The 20,186-nt window shown below is 49.3% G+C and overlaps 1 protein-coding gene across 2 annotated transcripts in view; it reads left to right on the top strand.

Moving 5' to 3' along the window:
- The window catches only part of IVD (isovaleryl-CoA-dehydrogenase), a 146,757-nt gene that overhangs the window by 23,226 nt on the left and 103,345 nt on the right, over positions 1 to 20,186 (top strand). For both annotated transcript variants that reach the window (XM_087381271.1, XM_087381270.1), the window contains exons 3-7: positions 8,631 to 8,714; positions 8,788 to 8,845; positions 9,068 to 9,192; positions 9,273 to 9,317; positions 9,657 to 9,705. In XM_087381271.1, coding sequence (XP_087237397.1) covers positions 8,631 to 8,714; positions 8,788 to 8,845; positions 9,068 to 9,192; positions 9,273 to 9,317; positions 9,657 to 9,705 — 361 coding nt within the window. The remainder of the gene's footprint in view (positions 1 to 8,630; positions 8,715 to 8,787; positions 8,846 to 9,067; positions 9,193 to 9,272; positions 9,318 to 9,656; positions 9,706 to 20,186) is intronic.

Here is a 20,186-nt window from a genome sequence, read left to right on the forward strand (position 1 = left end):
CAATGTAAAATGCTACTCAATCTCATTTCACAAATTTATTTCCTGAGCTTGGATTGAACGTAGTCAAAAACTTTGAAGTCACAGTTTAGTTCAAACATCCTTGTTGTCCTGAGATATTGGTGGATAGCTTTTCTATGCGAACATAACGGTAGAGACTGTAAGAGGTGAAACACCGAAGTGTTAATAAGATTTGTGGCTAGAATAAAGGGTTCTTGGATCTTTGTAGATGCATGTCAAGAAGGTGACCTTCCTTTCCATGGATCAAAAGTCGTAGACATGTAGGCAAGCAAGGAAGGAAAAGAAAAATTAATGAAGAGCCTTGGATGGGATTTGATAAGCTTTGAGAGCCTAGATGATGCAGCTGTTAAAGAGATGCTAGACATCATAAAAGGTTTTGGCACTGTAAAGGGAGAATAGGCACATGTTATGTTGCTGAGGACTATACAAGAGAGGAGGGAGTGAATAAAAGAAGGGGAGGAAGAAAGGTAGGGGGAGGAAAAAAGAATGATGTAGTAAACACAAGAGATAACGAAAAGAAGAACAATACAGTTGAGCCAATTGAGGTGGTCAACTTGGAAGGTAAAATTAATGCTCTGCTTGCAGGGCTCGACGGTGGAAAGGATGCTGGATGAGATGCTGGCATGCAACTAATGGAAAAGTGGAAGACTTACCTACTACTTCAGCATTTGTTTATACCCCCAAACATGGCTTCTAAAATTGTGGTTTAACATGATAGCTGCCTAAATTCATTGTTTCTATTGAGGTGCTACATCCTTCAGTTGGTATATCACCGTATTGCCTTTGAACCATTTTTGGGGCATTCCTAACCTAGATAGTTACATGTGAGCATGCTTCCCTATATTAACACTAATTTGATGAGTAGAATCCTTTGAAGGAACGGGAAACTTTGATAGAATTGTAAAATTCCGAGTGCATTGAAGCCTAATATCTTCTCCAAGATGTGGAAGGGAAGCGATTACTGATTTCTGGGATGTGCTAAGGACTATTGCCTCAAACTTTCTATTGCTGCAAGCTTCAGTCATCAAAACCCCCAGGGGGAATTTGTTGGAAAGGAATCTGAAAATTCATGGAGTTTATGAGAGCAATGAAAACACACAGCATTGCAGTAAGCTTGAGAACACACAACGTTGAAAGGAACTGCACACACTGTACAATATAAAAACGCTATGTTTTTGTAGATAACCCTATGGCATAGTTACTACTATCACACTGAATTATGGAGGACCCTATACTTCTAAATTGAACTAGAGTCATCTAGATCTAAACTCTACAAATGGTCTATGCTATTGCTACACATGTCTTAACCTACTGTAAACGTAATATTACAACCCATGAGGGCAATATCCTCCAACAATCCCTCATGTAATGCGAAATGGTTGGAGGCTTGCAATAGCTCTACTGGACCTGCTGATTTTCCAACCTTTCGTGGATGAGGTGATACATGACATTGATGTGCTTAATCCTGGGATGATCCAAATGATTCTTGGCCAGAGAAATGTATGACTAATTGTCACAAGCAACAGGGACTGCATCCTTCTATGCTATGCCAAGATCACCAAGTAACCTTTGAAGACAAATTGTTTGACATACTACTACATTTGTGCCATGTACTCAGCCTCAGTGGATAAAAAAGCAATAGTGTTGTACCTTTTGCTCACCCATGAAATATTGCCATTGCAGAGTGTAATAGGCAAGCAGGCTAACTAAACTCTTAGTAATTTGAACTGAAATGCAAGCGTTGCTAAAGAGAGAGATAACCACATGTGCTTTGTATGCATGCTGATGAGTGCCGACAAGCCACCAGTCTAAGAGTCAATGCACACTCTGCCATTTATGCGCAGAACAGGTTCTCCTTCATTTCAGGAATTCTTTTCACGTTACAGATTACATTCTTTCAGTTTTACCCCCTGCCCCCTGCTGCTGCCTGGAAGCCAGATCCGCTAGCTCTCTCTGCCATCCTGCTGGCCTCATCTGTATTTTGCTCCTCTCTGCTTGTCACTGGCATGCCCATGGGCTGGAGCTTGCCCATGACATCCCCTTCTTGAACTTGACTGCATACAAGTGCTGGATTTTCCTTTTGAACTTGTGAAGAAATGTCTGTTTGGTCTCAACTACCTCTGCCTCATCCACAATTTCGGAACTGAGGAATGGGTGTCAATGCTGGTGTAACCTTTCCCTCGTAAAAGACAGCAAGGATACTCACAGTTACTCTCCCTCTCTCAACAGAGACACTAGGGCCCAGGACAACAGTTGGGCTGGACCCCCCCGAAGGATTTTATTACTTGAGAGAAGATGGAGTACATAGTTAAGCGTAGAGCTGTTCATACATATCCAAAAACGTGAATGAAAATCATTACATGAGCTTTAAGGCTCTCTTTCTTGGCAACAAGCCACTTGTCAAACTCTACATTACTTTCCTAATTACATGCCACTAAGGGCAACTCTGAAGTCTTCGAAGCACTTGGTCACACGAACCGCCTCCTAGACCTTGTTAGGCTCCCGTAGCGCTTAGGAAAATAACTCTTCCTAGTACCTGCAACAATTAATTAAAGCGCACCACCATGGCACCCATTAATTGTTAGCGCTTTGCATGCAAATAATACACTGTGGACTAATTCTAGTCATGGTGGGCATCCCCACTGAACACGTGTACACATGACAAACATAAAAATATATATCTATTCTCGGGTTGACCGAAGTCAACGCTCTTTATCATAATTAAGAGGCTTTGACCAAGGGTCGAGGCGCCTTAATTATAGTCAAGTCTCTCCAACCGAAGTTGGCACAACTCTCCAACCAAAGTTGGCACATCTTGGTTAATCGTAGTTAACCCTCTTGGCGCATGCCAAGTCTCGTTGACTGGAGTCAACACTCTCTGACCGTAGTCAACTCTGTGGTTCTCTGGTTAACCATAGTTAATCCTCTTGGTAACATACCAAGTCTCCCCAACCGAAGTCAGGTTTACTTGACCAGAGTCAAGTATCTTTGACTGTAGTCAATTCTCTGACCATTAAAAGAACTCTTTGACCATAACTAACACATAAGAAAACTCTTTAATTATGATCAAATAAATGGTGAACTGTATTTTGACTTAGGATATTTACATTGTGGTGACATCCCCTCGGCTTCTATTCAGCTGACCTCAACTGAAAAGCTTCCTTGTAAACATCCAAAAGCTGTGGATGATCGGGCAACATGTCTTCATCCATCCACTTGGCATCTAATGCCGTATAATTCTTGAATTTTACAAGATACCTGTAAAACTCCTTGCCTTGAGGGCCTTTGCGTACAGTATGGTACACAATCTGCTTTGGCTGAAGGGCCTCCTCCAGCTCATCCACTTCTGGTGGATCCTCTGATACTGGCTCTGTAGGCTCGAATTTCTTTAGAAGACTCACATGGAATGCATTGTGAATCCTCCAATGCTCTGTCAATGCCAACCTGTATGCAACTTCATTTATTCTTTCTGTAACCTTGAAAGGGCCGTAATACCTAGAAGATAACTTTGCATACACTTTCTGTTTGCCTTTAAACTTGCGGAGCCTAGCTTTCTCGAACTTTAAAAGTACCCAATCCCCCTTCTTGAGATCTAACTGTCTCCTATGCTTATCTGCAACTCTTTTATGTTTCTCTTGAGACCTTTCAATTGCTGTCCGGACTTGGCTGTAAGCTGTCTGGAGGTCTCTCACAAACTGATCAGCTGCAAATGTTTCATCCTTGGTCCTCAGGATCGGTGGCAGAATCACCTTCCCATAAATGACCTCAAAGGGGGCTTTCCCTGTAGAGCTGTGTATTGTATTATTGTAAGCAAACTATACCAATGGTAGGTACTTTTCCTTGTCTGAACCTTGGTCACCCACGTAGCATTTCAGCATATCCAATGCTGTAGAATTTGCTACTTCACTTTGATCATCTGTCTGGGGATGGAAAGAAAAAGAAAAATTCAAATTCATCCCAATGTTATCAAATAAAGCTCTCCAGAATAGACTGGTCATTATGGGATCTTGATCACTGACAATGGACTTAGGCATACCATGATGCTTAAAGATCTGTGCCATGAAAAGCTTAGCCATATGATCCGCCTTTATGGTTTTGCGAACCGGAATGAAATGAGCTTGCTTGCTGAATCTATCAATGATAGTCCAAATCCCATCATTCCCTGACTTTGATCTTGGCAAATAAAAAATGAAGTCCATTGTAATACTTTCCCACAGTGCCTGAGGCATGGGAAGAGGCATAAGTAGGCCAGGTGCCTTCCATCTATCATGCTTCGCTTTCTGACACGTAAGGCATTAAGTAACAAACTGATGTATATCTTTTCGCATCCCTGGCCAAAAGAAATACCTCTCTAGTGCTAGAGTTGTTGCTGTAATTCCTCTATGTCCAGCATAGGGAGGTGCATGGCATTCCTCCAAAATCTTTTTCCTCATCTCCTGGGTGATGCATAGGCAGTCATCTTTCATTAGATACCCATCTTTCAGGGAATAGTGACTGGTGGACTGGCCCTCTTGCATTTGCTGTAAAATCTCGCCAAAGTCTGCATCATTAGCATATTGCTCCCTCATGCCTTCCAGGTCTTGATGATAAGCAATAGTCACATTGTTGACCTAGGGTCTTCGGGACAAGGCATCTGCCACTCTGTTCCGAATTCGTGGGGTATGGACAATCTGAAAATGATACATTGACAGCATATTTGCCCATTTCATATGCTTCTCGAATCCATCCGGATCCATCCGGATCCCATCTTTGGATATTATATGCCCCAAGTAATGGATTTCTTCCAGGAAGATTTCACTTTTCTTGCTGTTTGCATAGAGCTAATGATTTCTCAACTCTTGAAACACTATAGCAAGATGTTCCTTGTGCTCTTCTTCAGACTTAGAAAAGACAATTATGTCATCGAAGAAAGTACTAGTGAACTGTCTGTAGGGTCGGAAGATACGATCCATCATCCTATTAAAAGTAGCTGGGGCATTTGTCAATCCAAAGGGCATCACTAGATATTCAAACAACCCAAAAGTAGTGCGGAACACTGTCTTGTGCACATCGTGAGGCTGTATCCTCACTTGGTGATAGCCACTCTTTAAGTCTATCCTACTAAAAACTGAAGCTCCATTTAGCTGGTCCAGCACATCATCAATGCGTGGAATAGGGAATCTATTCTTGATGGTCATTTTGTTTAGTGCGCGGTAATCGACGCACATACGGAATGAACCATCTTTCTTCTGTACTAGCAGTACAGAGGAACAAAAAGGTGAAGAACTGGGCTGAATCAACCCCTTGGACAACAAGTCCTGGACCTGAGTCATAATCTCCTCGCTGAGTTGCACTAACTCTGTATGGGGACCTATGGGGTGGCTCGCTGCCTGGAATGAGTTCTATGCCATGATCCTCAGGTCTCTCAGGGGGTAGCTCCCCTGGCAAAGCGTCAAAAAAGCAATCTTTAAAATTTTCAAGGAACTGAAATTTATTCTGATCTGCCTCACTTATTTCAGCATGCATTTCCACATCTCTCTCTTTTACAGAAATCATGTAAGCTGAAATTGCACGAGTGCGTACCATCTGCTCAAATTCTTGCTGAGTTTGTTGCACACTTCTCTGTCTTGGATGTGCATCCCTATCTTGTGAATCCCACTGGATAGGTGATTGAGCCATTCTCTTATAGCTTGTCTAAGATCTGCAAGTTTCTCACACACACTGTGTATGCAACTGAGGCACGCAACCTTTGCTTTTCAAAGAGAGAAATTACCTCAACAAGAGGTGTCTTGCATTCACAATCTATGCCAATACCGGGCTATCAACTCAAGACATATACCCACAAGGTTGCCAAGGCATCAACAACTATATTGCCCCTTTTCTGGCTGCTGCAAAAAGCACTCAGAATGCATCTGACTCCCTTTTCCTGAGCACGAAGGCATACATTTTCTCTTTTTTGCAAATTTCTGATTTCTCTGTTTTTCTGCTTTTTCTGACAGTAAATACTCTCTCAGATAGGTGAAAACTGCTAGCAGAAACAGTCTCTGTAACTGTCTTTTTTTTTTTGGATAGTAACTGGATGAAGTAACCAGCTGGTTACTCTAACCAGACTAGTTCTGGTCTGGTTTGGTTGGCTCCCAACTGAATTCAACCCACTGTAGTCTAGTTAACCAACTATGGTCTAGTTAACTACAGCCAAGGTTAGTTGGTCAAACCTGGTTTGTCTAACCAATCTAGTTTGGTTAGACCAACTAACTGAACTTCTAACTAGGGTGAACTAACCAAAGTTAACTGAACCACTGGTTTGCCACATCAGCAACTGACCTGTTTGCCACGTGTCAGTGCCATGTCAGCTTCTTGTCAGCCCTGCCATGTCAGCACCACACGTGTGTGCGCCACGTCATCTGTTGACCTGGCTGGGCACCACATCATCGCAGTCTAAGGTTGAGACCACTGCGCATTGCGCCTTCCAAAGACCATCAACGTCGCGCGTCGCGGGAGATTCTATGTGCAGTGCAGAGAATCAACGGCGAAAAAACAAGAGCCTTTGCACGTCTATTCTTGCGCTGTCGCCAAACGTCCGGAGAGCCTCTGCGTGCATCTTTTTTTTCTAGCCAAAGTATGACGAGTATCACTCAACAATTCGCCATAGCATAGCGTCCTCAAGCGCTATCGCCTTCACCAGGGTATGCAAATTGACACAGGAAGCCAAAGATCACCTCGAGCGTTCACGCGATACCCAGGCAGCTACTTCGCTCATTGGCAATTTGATCGCTTTCATTTGCTTTGACTCTCCGTCAGAGGCGCCCTTATGCGGTCATAGACATGAGGCCCCAAGCCTACCAGCCAGCACCCCTTGTGCCCATGCCATCACCAACGTATCTTGCCTCGGGTCGCCGTACGCTTTGCCTTAATTCACACTTGCGTATAGCCTAGCTTCAACATACGATCCAGAACTAAACACTCTGCACTATCTCTGCCTGTTAGCCACTATTGTAATTCACGCCTTAGTTTTTCCGACGTGCGGGTTCTTACAACCTTCATAGCTTTAGATCATCACCCCCTTCAGAAAGAAGGCGAGCCAAGCTTTGATACCAATGTAACCTTTCCCTCGTAAAAGATAGCAAGGATACTCCCAGTCACTCTCCCTCTCTCAACAGAGACACTAGGCCCAGGACAACAGTCGGGCTGGACCCCCCCGAAGGATTTTATTACTTGAGAGAAGATGGAGTACATAGTTAAGCGTAGAGCTGTTCATACACATCCAAAAACGTGAATGAAAATCATTACATGAGCTTTAAGGCTCTCTTTCTTGGCAACAAGCCACTTGTCAAACTCTACATTACTTTCTTAATTACATGCCACTAAGGGCGACTCTGAAGTCTTCGAAGCACTTGGTCATGCGAACCGCCTCCTAGACTCTTGTTAGGCTCCCGTAGCGCTTAGGAAAATAACTCTTCCTAGTACCTGCAACAATTAATTAAAGCGCACCACCATGGCACCCATTAATTGTTAGCGCTTTGCATGCAAATAACACACTGTGGACTAATTCTAGTCACGGTGGGTGTCCCCACTGAACACATTTACACACATAACAAACATAAAAATATATATTTATTCTCGGGTTGACCGAAGTCAACGCTCTTGATCATAATTAAGAGGCTTTGACCAAGGGTCGAGGCGCCTTAATTATAGTCAAGTCTCTCCAACCGAAGTTGGTACAACTCTCCAATCAAAGTTGGCACATCTTGGTTAACCGTAGTTAACCCTCTTGGCGCATGCCAAGTCTCGTTGACCGGAGTCAACACTCTCTGACCGTAGTCATCTTTGTGGTTCTCTAGTTAACCATAGTTAACCCTCTTGGTAATATACCAAGTCTCCCCAACCGAAGTCAGGTTTACTTGACCAGAGTCAAGTATCTTTGACCGTAGTCAATTCTATGACCATTAAAAGAACTCTTTGACCATAATTAACACTTGAGAAAACTCTTTAATTATGCCCAAATAGTCAACTGTATTTTGACTTAGGATATTTACATTGTGGTGACAGCTGGTCCCATGTAAGCCTTGAGCCATGACTTACGAAAAAGTGGCTGCATGGTCCATTTATTGGGCCATTGGAGCTTCATGGACGCGTCATTAATTACTGGGATAATGGGAAAGTGTCAAAAACTGCGGTCTCGCACTCTCAGCTTTCCACTCCCACATTGACACACACTCACATGCCCACTCGTTCTTACTCACTCTATATTACACTTGGTGGTGCATAAGGACATACAAAAGAGTTTTTATTCTTGCAGGCAAACGTCCTCAAGATTCAAATTGATTTTCCATGTAACGAAAACCAAGAAAGGGATGACTGTTTTGTAGTGGGGTTGAGACTACACGAATGACGAATCTCGTGTTACGATAGATGCTGTCAGGTGTTTGTGAATTGAAGTTCCAATGTCCAAAAAGTATGGTCTAGCTTTAGCAAATCCTTTGAAAACATTGCATTTTCAGTGATTTTCTGATGATAGCCTAGCTTTGTCTTGAATGAATCTGAATGAGGTGCACTGGTAGTGACAATAATTGATTTTTGTGTGGAATTGTGAATTGCAAGGGTTTAATAAGGTTTTCATATATGCCATATAGTTTAAGGAGAGCGTAAGCCAGTTTGCTCAAGAGACCATAGCACCACATGCAGCAACAATTGACTTAACCAACTCCTTTCCTAAGGTATGCATTGAAACCCATTTTTTGTTATGCCATATTTTTATAGTTAACTTATCCTAATGGATAATTCCCTCAGGATGTGAACTTATGGAAACTTATGGGAGACTTCAATGTGCATGGCATCACTGCTCCTGGTAACAATTTTTTACTTTTAGGTTCTATGTGTTTAAAGAATATTTGCTATTGCATGAAAGTCGGTGTCTTACCCACAAACTATGCTCATACATACAGATTGCACCAGATAACAACTTTTCAGTCGAAGATGATATTGCATTGCTGGTGCACAAAGCCCTAGAGATCACATACTTAGTCAATTTACCTACTGAAAAATCGTACCCTTTTTTTTTCTTTTTCAGAAAATTATGGAGGAATGGGTCTAGGCTATCTATATCACTGTATTGCAATGGAGGAAATCAGTCGTGCTTCTGGTTCTGTTGGCTTGTCTTATGGAGCTCACTCCAATCTCTGCATCAACCAACTGGTGCCTGAACGTTTGTTCTTTTGTCATGTGGTTTTATTGCATTCCCTACCATGTGTTAAGTCTATTCAGCTGCTCTGCAGGTGAGGAATGGAACTGCTGCTCAGAAAGAGAAGTATCTACCTAAGGTCGGCTGCTCATATGTTCTGATGCTATTGCATATGGACTTGACATTGTGCTTTGACAGTGGGGGAATGGTCAGACATTATGTGATAATCACTTCCTAGATAGATCATGGAAAGAAAGTGAGAAAGAGAGCATGGTAAAGTTGGCATGAAATCCTTACACAATTCAAAGGGAGAAAAATGAGACTGAAGATAGCATTTCTGCTTTGTGCTGATTATTTATATGACTGTTGAGTTGATATGATGATACATTTCATCTTTAGGAGTGATGCATTGCATTAATACAAGAATGAGCAAGGTTTTCATACTTAATGCAGTGTGCTGATTGTGTTGCAAGTGAAGCTGATCAGTGGGGAGCATGTTGGAGCGCTTGTCATGAGTGAGCCAAATTGTAAGCTTAAACAGCTAAGCCATTCTCCTTGACATGCTGGGAAATTTTCTTTTTGGATTGTTCGATTTCCTTGTTTTGAGTCCACCAAAGTATAGAGAAAGAAAAATGTATTCACATCTTCGGGAGGCCTCGTGGGCCTATGAGACAAGGCACAATCCGAAAATGTAACTCATACAAGCTACTATGGGCTGAGGAAAAGGGCTCGCTAAGGCCCTTGCTTTTGGGGGGGCGGGGGGGGGGAGACGGACAGAGAGAGAGAGAGAGTTTTGCTTACATCTTGAGAAGACGAAACATCATATCCATTGGTGGGTCAAGCACAAAAACCTCAATTGCATGTCAAGACCGGTAGATATTTGTGTGCATGGCTTTCCTCAAGTGTCGATGATTGTTAGTTGGTCTTACCAAAGTTGACTTCAAACTTATCTCAACACAAGAATCCTTTACAGTCCCTCTCTTGCCGGCAGGAGAAAAAAAAAGAATCTTTTAGAGCGTGCAGGTGTTGTCTAAGGCCATCAAGAGAGGACGCCATAAGAACCACGTCATCTATGTAAAACGAAATCTGCAGCATCGTCTATGCCCACGTGACTAATCTCCTTCAAGAGTGTCAATAAGCATGGACATTTTATTAATGTAGAGGCCAAACAATAAAGGTGGACTTTTATGGTGGTAATGATCTCCTTGACCCCACTGTACAAACTAGCCCAAGGCTCTCCAAAGCCAACTAGTCTTCTTTGTATTTGTGGCAATATTCCCATTGTAATGAATGTTAACACTGGACAGACTGATAATGCTCAATTTTCTGTATATGATATCAAGCCCATTTGGCAATGACAAGAAAATAAAAGACAGTGTGAAAGATGAGCTGTCAATTGCAATTGACCTGATGGATTTGGGCTTATTGCTATGTTATTTGGATATTGAAGTTTAAATAAAGATGTATTTATGTCTCAACAATGAAAAACGCATGGGAGAGCAAAATCTCATAATGTTCTGCAAAAGGAAAAAATTCATATGATAATCATGATAACATCAAACGTGGAGTTGTTTGACAAAAGACATGAAGCATTGAGATGCTTCATTTTCATAAACCTTCCAAATGTAATTAATCTCTTTCTGCATGGATATCTTTCTCTAGTCCCCCCCCCCCACGCGCGCGACTTGCCTCTAGCCCCAGCGTGGGCTGCTAGCAAGTCGCCCTGTTGTTGCGCCATCCATCTCTCCCACTCCCGCGTGGATATCTTTCTCTAGTCCCCCCCCCCCCGCGCGCGCAACCTGCCTCTAGACCTAGCGTGGGCTGCCAGCAGGTTGCCCTGTTGTTGCGCCATCCGTCTCTCCCACTCCCGCGCTTTGCACCTCCCATTCCCACCTAGCGCTTAGCGCTTAGCACCTAGCCCTTCCCACTCCCGTCTCCTTTCGTCTGCTGTAGCAACAGCCGCACAGTACAGCAGTAGTACACCGGCAAGGGGCGGTGCGCCCAGGACTAGGTTGCGGCATCAGCAGCAGCAGCCAGTCTCGAATCTAGGTCGCACAGGAGGGGGTAGCCCTATCTTCAGCCCCCAGGCTGAGCTGAGCCCCTGGGTTCAGTCTGGGGTGTTAGAGACAGCAAGAGGGCCTCAAGCTATTCACAGGCCCACCATGGAATTCCCAAAGGTGAAGACCTTTGTTGCAATCCCTATCCGTAAACTGCGAGCTTCCCCTCCCCCCCTCGCCGTTAGCCCCTACCTCCCCCTCGCTCCCCCCCCCTCGCCGCGACCACCTCCACCCCTCCCGTCCGCCCTCGACCCCCGTCCCCTCTCCTCCCCCCCCGCCGGCACCCCGCTACCCCTCGCCTCACCTCCGCTCCAGCCGCCCCTCGCTCCATCCCGCCCCCTCGCTCCATCCCGCCCCCTTACCTCCGCTCCATCCCGCCCCCTCGCTCCAACCCGCCCCTCGCCCCCGCTCCAACCCCCCCCTCGCCGCCGCTCCAACCGCCCCCTCCGCTCCATCCCGCCTCGCCTCGCCTCGTCCCCCCCCCCCCCCTTTCTCTCCAGCCCGCCTCGCCCTCGCCCCGCCTCCGCTCCATTCCGCCTCTCGCTGCTCCCTCGCCATCCACCCCGCTCCAACCCGCCCCCTCGCTGCTCCTTCACCCCCTCGCTTCACCCGCCTCCGCCTCATTCCGCTCCCCCCGCCCCCCCGCTTCACCCCTCCACCCCCGCCATTCCAACTTCACCCCCCCCCCCGCCCTCCCGCCCCCTTTCGTACTCCTCGCATCCCGCAGCCTTCGCCCCGCCCTCCGCTTCGACCCCTCCGACCCTTCATTTCGCCTCGCCCGCCTCACCCCCAGGCTCCACCGCCGCTTCATCCCCTTCTTGGGTGGCAGCCTGTTTTTCTTCATCGGAAGCTTGCAGTTAGTCTTGGCGGTATGGCGGCCCCCAGCCCGGATCCGGAGGCCCAGTCGGACCCTCCCTCTCCAGATGCCTACCGCGTTATCCTGACAGAGCAACAATCATCCCGTGTTCATGAGGTAGCCAGTGACTTTGCTCGTACCTCTGTTTACGGTAGAGTCATTGGACACTCCCCCTCCAGGTCTACCATCAGGGACTGGCTCCAGTCCACTCTCTTGCTAGAGGATGGCCATATTGAGGAGGTGGCCCTTATGGGAAGGGGCATCTTCTGGCTCAAACTCTCCAGTGAGAAAGCTGCGAGCAATCTGATTGCCGGTTCCCCCACATCGGTGGATGGGAAGATCATCATGATAGTCCCGTGGTACCGTGGTTTCAGCGCAGCGGATTTCGATACTCGGTTCCGTATACCTCGCCACCCAGTGACACTAGTTTTTCCAGGGCTTGCTACTGAGCTGCGGCCGATTGTCAGGGACTTGGGCTCCCATTTTGGCTGGGTTATGCACGACACCTTTGCCGACGCGGTGACCACGGCAGGAGCTCCCCGAGTCCGTGTGGCTGTGGCGGATCCTGCGACTCTCCCTGCAGGATCGAGATCGTGACAGGTGCCGGCAGTATCACCCAGAGCATGATAGTCACCGGACAGCCAGGTCAGTGCCTGCGGTGCCATGGCTTTGGGCACTTGGCGGCTGCTTGTCCACGCTTTGCCAGCTCGTCTCGACCCTCCCCGCCCCCGCCCCCTCCGCCCCCACCTCCCCCCCCCGGACAGCCACGTCAGGAGGAGCCGAGACAGTCGGAGCCTGGGCCAGAGGTAGTGGGCGGTTGGACCGAGGTTCGAAGGAAAAGAGGAAAGAATAAGAAGATTTCGGATAAAGGCATGGAGGCAGAGGTCACCCTTCCTGCAGCAGCACTCCAGAGACCTGACAGGCAGATGCCCCAGGGACCTGGGAGAGCTTCTTCTTCGACGGCAGCCCGCCCTCCACAGCCTCAGATCCTCCTCTCTCCCACCCCCCCGCCTTCTCCCCAGTTTCCCCCCCCTTCGCCCGCCCCGCAGTTTCAGCCCCCGCCTCTTTTTCCTCAGTCCCCTCCCCCTCCCCCTCCCCCTCAGCCCCAGTTCCAGATGCATCCCCATCCCCCTCCCCCCCCTGCTCCCCTCGCCCCTCCTACAGAGTTAGCTGCACCGTCGCCTTCCCAGCCGAGTGCAGCCTCCGCTCCACCTCCTCCACCTTCTCCGCCAGTCGCCTCCGTGGAGGCCGAGTCGCCTATCCCGCAGCCTCCTCCCCCTCCCCCCCCGATTGCAGGACACCCGGAGTCTGTACCACCAGTGGAGCAGGTTTCCCTTCCCTCTAGCCCCTCAGTGGCAGACTCAGCTGGGTCTCAGCTCCAGGAGAGAGAGCTCCCTCGAGACTTTTACAGATCTGGCCCCTGGGACTACCTGGATGTGGCCGACCTTGGGACCTTCCCGGCTTGTCTCGACATTAGTATCTTCATGCTCCGCAAAGGGGCGGATGGGAAGATTGCTGCCTTGGCTCCCAGGGATGGCCCTAGCTTCGCCTTCACGTTCCTCAGCGATGGCACCGAGACCTGGACAGACGACTCGGTGTGGGAGGCTCTCAGAGCGCAGACACACGCCCAGATTTGCTCCTGGATAGGCCCGTCCGGTGGGCAGCTCCTCGAGACTCAGTGGTCCGAGGGCGATGTGCGCTTGCGGTGGCGTTGCGCTGCCAAACGTTTCCGATTGATCGTGATCCTCAGACCCCCCCTGGCATGGCCTCTTCCCCAGGATGTCAGAGCTTAGTCCCAACAGAAACTCCGAACCTTCTACGGGATGACCACTTCAGAGATCTCGAGCTGGCTCGAGAAAGCATTTGCTCATGGCACTAGAGGCCTCTCGCCATTGCTGAAGGTGTTGAAGAACGGGCAGGACGACCCCGTCTCCCCCTCCAAACCTTCTCACAAGCGACAGCGCCTCCACTCCGATATGTCTGATTCTTCTTCGACTTCGACTGCGAGCAGACAGCTGTTCGCAGCCCCCCATCCCTCTCCATGAGCCTACACCTCGTATCCTGGAATGTGAACGGGTTTCACTCTTCGAGCACCCGTGGTCCCAGGAAGCTCATTTTGCGTCAGGAACTTCAGTCTGCAGTGATTGGTCGATTGGATGTACTGCTGCTCCAGGAGCACAAGCTTTCTGCGGCTCATGCCCGTAGCTGCGGGAAGGTTCTCCCTGGACGCTCCTACACTTATTGGGAGCCTTCGATCGGCGCACAGGGGAGGAGCGGGGGGGTCTGTACCTCCGTGTGCGAGCAGTTAGCTCAGTTAGTTTTCGGTCACGGCACGTTGATCCCAGGCTGAGCCCTTTGGGTAGGCCTGAATTTGGAGGGATCCAAGATAGGAATCCTCAACATTTATGCTCCCACAGACCTCCGATGCAGAGCCACCTTCTGGAGGACACTTACAGGGATTCTTCCAGACATGGATTCCTGGATTGTTGGAGGAGACTTCAACAACCTGGAGACCTTGGAGGACCAGCAGGGTAGAGATCCGGAGTTCACAGGTATGGCTCAGGCAGAGCAGTCAGCTTGGGACTCTTTCATCTTCGCGACAGGAGGGAGGGACAGTTGGAGAGACCCGTCCTTCCGGCGTTGGCACGGGAGCCTGGATTTCTCTTGGGGCTTCCGCAGGGAAGGAGGCAGACTCCTGGAGCGGCTTGATAGGTTTTATGTCAGTGATTGGGCCATCAGCAGAGGTGGCCAGGCGGGCATTGTTCCAGGGACGACACTCTCCGACCATGCGCCTGTGCTCCTTTCATTAGATTCGGCAGCCCAGACTCTCCCCCCCCGATCATGCAGGATTCCCGATTCCATCTTCTCGAGGGTGGACGTCCGTAGCAGCATTTGCAGTCTTTGGGACAGAGACTGGGGGGAGGGCGTGGATCTGGTAGACTCGGTCGCGCAGGCTCTGCAGGAGTCCAGCCAGATCTGCCAGCTCGCAGCCCTACAGGTTCGACAGGATTGGTGGGGCAGAGAGAGAGCTCTTCGGAGGGACCTCGCCTCCATTCAGCGACTTCAGCAGTCTTCCCCGGGCTCGGAGGAGCTTCGGATCCAGGCCCTTCGAGCCAGAGCCCTCTTGGAGGAGACCCTCCAGCGTCGCTCCGAGTTCTCCTATCACGCCTCTCTCTCCTTCTGGGCCCGGAAGGGTGACCGGATGTGCAGGGAGTTCTTCAGGACACACGGCCAGAGAGCTGCAGGTGATCAGCTACGGAGTCTCAGGACAGCGGATGGTCACATTGTTACGGACCCGGGGGAGGTCCTGGGGTTGGCCACTGACTTCTACAGGACCCTCTTCCAGCAGGAGCCACTTGCCCCTCGTGCTAGTCGTGACCGTGAGGAGGTGTGGAGGCACATTCCATCCCTGGTCCAGCCTAGCATGCAGGCGACGTTGTTGGCGCCGTTCACCTCGGATGAGATGTTGGAGGCCTTGATGGCTATTGATGGGCAGAAATGCCCAGGTGAGGATGGGCTATCCCGAGCTTTCTTCACCTCCTTCTGGGACCAGATCCATCAGCCCCTCCTTGCAGCTCTGCAGGGGATTTTCAGCAGCGGTCAGATGCCAGAGAGCCTTTCCTCGGGACTGATTTGCCTCATCCCGAAGGGAGGAGATAGACAGGAGATCCGCCAGTGGCGTCCGATCACTCTCCTTACCACTGCCTACAAAATCCTCGCCAAGATGATCAGTGCCAGAGTTCGACCTCTACTTCCAGACCTCGTCCATGACACTCAGACAGGCTTTGTCCAGGATCGCAGTATCCTGGATAATGTCTTCACCTTTTCAGAGGCGGCGGAGTGGGCTCAGTATAGCGGATCACACCTTGCCATTTTACTTCTCGACTTCGAGAAGGCCTACGATCGCGTGGATTGGTCCTTTTTGGAGGGGACTCTGGAGCGGCTAGGTTTCCCGACAGGCTGGATTCAGGGTATCTCAGCTTTGTACAGGACAGCGTCTAGCAGAGTCATCATTGGAGGCAGGATGGGTGAGCGATTCAGCTTGGAGAGATCAGTACGTCAGGGCTGTCCCCTGGCTCCTTATCTGTTTCTCTTCTTCGCCGAGGCCATGACTTACTACCTTCGGGCGAGGTCCACAGGGCTCAGGGGTGTTCGCCTTCCACTCCGGGAGGACACGGAGCTTCTGGACTCAGAGTACGCAGATGATACAGCCCTTTATGTCCAGGACGATGAGAGGATGCTAGAGAGGGTGCGGATGGCCTTGGAGGTTTTCTGCTCGGCCGCTGGTGCGAAAATCAACTGGAACAAATCAGTTGGTTTTCTCACAGACCCGGGGGCGTGTTCTCAGTGGGGGCGATTTCTGGGCTTCAGATGGATTCCACGTGGACAGACAGCTAGATACCTTGGCTTCCAGGTTGGCCTAGACATTACGCCAGCTCAGCAGTTTCTCCCGGTGCTAGATTCCATCCGACGGAAGCTGGCTTTCTGGAGCACTGCTAAGCTTTCCCTTGCAGGTCGTGCTTTAGTAGTTAACCAGGTCCTTCTAGCCACGGCTTGGTATGTGGCTTCCTGTTGGTGCTTCTCGAGATCCAGCGTGGCACAGCTCAGGAGGTTGGTTCGGAACTTTCTTTGGTCTGGGGAGGATGGGCATAGAGATACCAGAGCCAGGGTTGCTTGGCAGACAGTCATTCTTCCGCAGGCTGAGGGTGGTCTGGGGGTCATTGATCCAGAGCTTCAGAGTCAGGCCTTGTTAGGCAAGCTTATCATCCGCGGTTTGACCCCAGGGGGGCAGACGTGGAAGATGTTACTTCAACAGGGAGTCGGCTCTTGTGTCCCGCGCCGAGGTGGAGAGTGGCTACCGTCCTTCAGGTGGATCTTCACTTCCGCCCCGCTCACTCAGCCCCGCTCCCCACTCGTTCGTAGCCTCCTCATGGTTTGGAGGCGGCTCCGTCTCAGTCTCATTCAGTCCCAGCCCAGCTGTCAGGAGGAGATCGATCGCCAGCCGCTCGTCTGGAATGGGCAGGTCAGAGACGCCGAGGGCCTTCAGTTGGGGGAGAGATCACATATCAGGTGGGACGGCTGGATGAGGGGGCCAGCCCGGTCCCTTCGAGTTTGGAGGGATACGTACAGACATCTGGAGATGACCGATCTTGCAGACGCAGCTGGAGGTGCACGCGGAGTCCAGGCGAGACGCACGGAGATCGACGGTGCGATCCCAGCCGCTTGGTTGGCTCCACCTGAGCCTCAGGTCCTCATGCTTGGAGACACCCACTGGCTGGGACAGTTCACCCCCCATGGCATTCCACTGGTGGTCGCAGGACGTTTGGATGACTCCTCTATCGCCTTCTTCGCGGTTTCAGGGGATGGACGACTCAGGAGAGAGGATGCGCTCATCGACCCCCTACTCCTGTGGCAGAGGGTTAGGGTCGTAGGCCTTCTGGGGAAGGTCTGGCATACCGACCCTAGTATCGAGCAGGACCAGTTGCAGCTTTGGCGTCTTTGGCTCTGGGAGGGGCGGGCCTTGTCAGAGCTTGAGTGGGACCCAGGAGAGTGGTGGTGGCCAGAGATTGTGACAGGACAGGGGCCGACTTCCTTCTTCGCTTACAGCACGACTCTGGGCAGGCGAGTTCTCGGGAGGATGCAGAGCCGCCCCCCCACCCAGCGTCCTAGCTGGTACGCACAGGGTATTTCCAGGTTCTTTTTGCAGGCATTCTGGAAGGCCTTGTGGGAGAGCTGGCGGCCGCGGAAGATCTCATACTTCCTGTGGCTTCTTACCCACAAAGGTCTTCCAGTGGGGAGCTGGTTGAGGCAGATAGGCCAGGACGGTTGCTGTCAGATTTGCCATGCGGATGAGGAGTCACCAAAACACTGCCTGTGGAGCTGCACGCGCGCCCAGGAAGTGTGGAGGTGGACTTTCGGGCTTCTTACTCGTGCAGCACCAGAGCTAGGAGTGATCACTTGGGGCGCGTTCTGTTGGTGCAGCACCGCACCTGGTCTTCATCACTTGTTCGAGGCATGCCAGCAGGACCCCACTTTCCTTATCACACAGGGGACGTGGGGGCCGCTCGAGGGTATCCCACAGCACCTAGCAGAGGCTGATACAGGAGTTCGGGAGAGGCAGCCAGTCTGGGAGATTATCAGCAGCATTACAGGATGGCACATCTGGACCTCGCGCTGCGCGCAGATCCTCGGTGGCACCTCCTTATCGACTGCCCAGATCATGGCGGAGATTTGGAGTGAGATTATTCATACCCTCAGAGGCCAGTGGGACCAGATTCAGGGAGACTCCCGGGCTGGTCAGGAGAAGCGGAGACGCTTCCTCCAGGCTTGGGACACACAGAGCCTCTTCTTCGAGCAGACTACGCAGGGCCTTCGGTGGCACTACTCACCACCCCGATGGCTGTTCATTCACACTCAGCATATCCCTCCGTGAGAGTATGATTTATTATGCTACCTTTTGGGCTGCGTCCGGTTTGTGAACGCAGCCCGTCAGCTATAAGCTGACCTCTTGTATCTTGTTCTCGAAGTAATATAATTAGCACTGTTTTTTCGGCAAAAAAAAAAAATCCCTATCCGTGAACCCTCCTACTCTGAGTAGCAACACCCAGCCCATACACATTGCATTACAAGCGGAGGGTTGGCTCAGACCCACAGGAGCAGATATATTTTCTACAGCAGGAAGTAAGGGAGCTCAGTGCAGCTCTCGGGATACAAGCACTGTCGAGCCCTCCCGGTTTCGCACCCTACCATAACCAAGCCATGGGGCTTCCGTAATTATGGTTGACGTAACAAATGCTCCTCTTGGTAATAAACTGCGAGAGTACTCCATTCGGAATGGTCTGTTTTCTTGAAAGGGTAAGGTCTGTGTACCGGTGGTGAGAGATACGAGGCGTCGTCTCTTGTTCCAATGTCATGACAGTCTCAATGCAGGGCATCCGGGGGTACAAAGAATTTGGGATCTAGTCAAAAGAACTTTATTTCGGCCTAAGCTTAAAGTTAATGTCAAACTGTATGTTAGAAACTGTCAACAATGCCTAGTCAATAAGGCTGAGCACTTAAACGAGGTGGATTGTTGAATCCTTTAGAAATACATGAGAACAAATGGCAAAGTATTTCCATGGATTTTGTGGTAGGCTTGCCATGAACCTCTTTTGGGCATGATACAATTTGGTTAATTGTTGATTGACTCACCAAATTGGCTAGATTCATATCTACAAGAGAGGCTATTACAACCACCCTTGTTCATTTGTTTGTTGAGAAGCTTTTTAGCCTGTATGGCTTACCGGCTGAAATAGTCAGTGACAGAGATGCTAAGTTTACTTGGGCATTTCTGGCAAGTGATATTCAAAAAATTGGATACTCAGCTGCTCAGCATGAGTTCGGCTGATCATCCAAAGTCAGATGGGCAGCTTGAACGAGTCAATCAGACTCTAGAAGACATGTTGAGAGCTTATGTCTCCCTAAGGCAGCCTAATTTGGAAGATTACCTTCCTTTTCTCAAATTTGCTTATATAGTGCTGAGCATTCAACAACCCGGAGCAGTCCATTCATGCTGATGTATGGAGCCCCTTGGGTAGTTGGCTTATAGAATGTCAAGGTGAGTTCTATTGCTGACTGGTTGCAATAGCAACAAGATATGTTGCAGTTGGCAAGGTAAAGCAACACGATATGTTGTAGTTGTCAAGGTAAAGCATAAGAAGTGCTCAAGATAGGGCATAGTTTTATGCTAATTAGAAGCAGACACCCCACGTTTTCTTAGACGGTCAATAGGTTTACTTGAGAATCCCAAAAGATTCTTAGGTAATGTGCACTAGCCATATGTACAAAGTATCTCATCGCTATTGTGGTCCATTTTTAATTCTTAACAAGGCCAATGACATGGCTTACAAGCTGCAATCACCTAAAGGAGGATGAACTTGCGAGATTGAGTCCACGTATATATCCCATAAACCGAAATGCCTTTTGGATTATAAGGAACGACCGCTTAGTGACATGACTGTTCCATAGCTAAAAGCTAGATGGAAAGATTGTTCGGATGAGGATAGCACTCGGGAAAGTGTTGATTCTCTTCAATGCCAATTCCCAGAATTTATGT

The sequence above is a fragment of the Dipteris shenzhenensis genome, chromosome 11, assembly GCF_047967505.1.
Source record: "Dipteris shenzhenensis isolate YYH24624 ecotype China chromosome 11, Dip_SZ_1.0, whole genome shotgun sequence".
NCBI classification, from domain to species: domain Eukaryota; kingdom Viridiplantae; phylum Streptophyta; class Polypodiopsida; order Gleicheniales; family Dipteridaceae; genus Dipteris; species Dipteris shenzhenensis.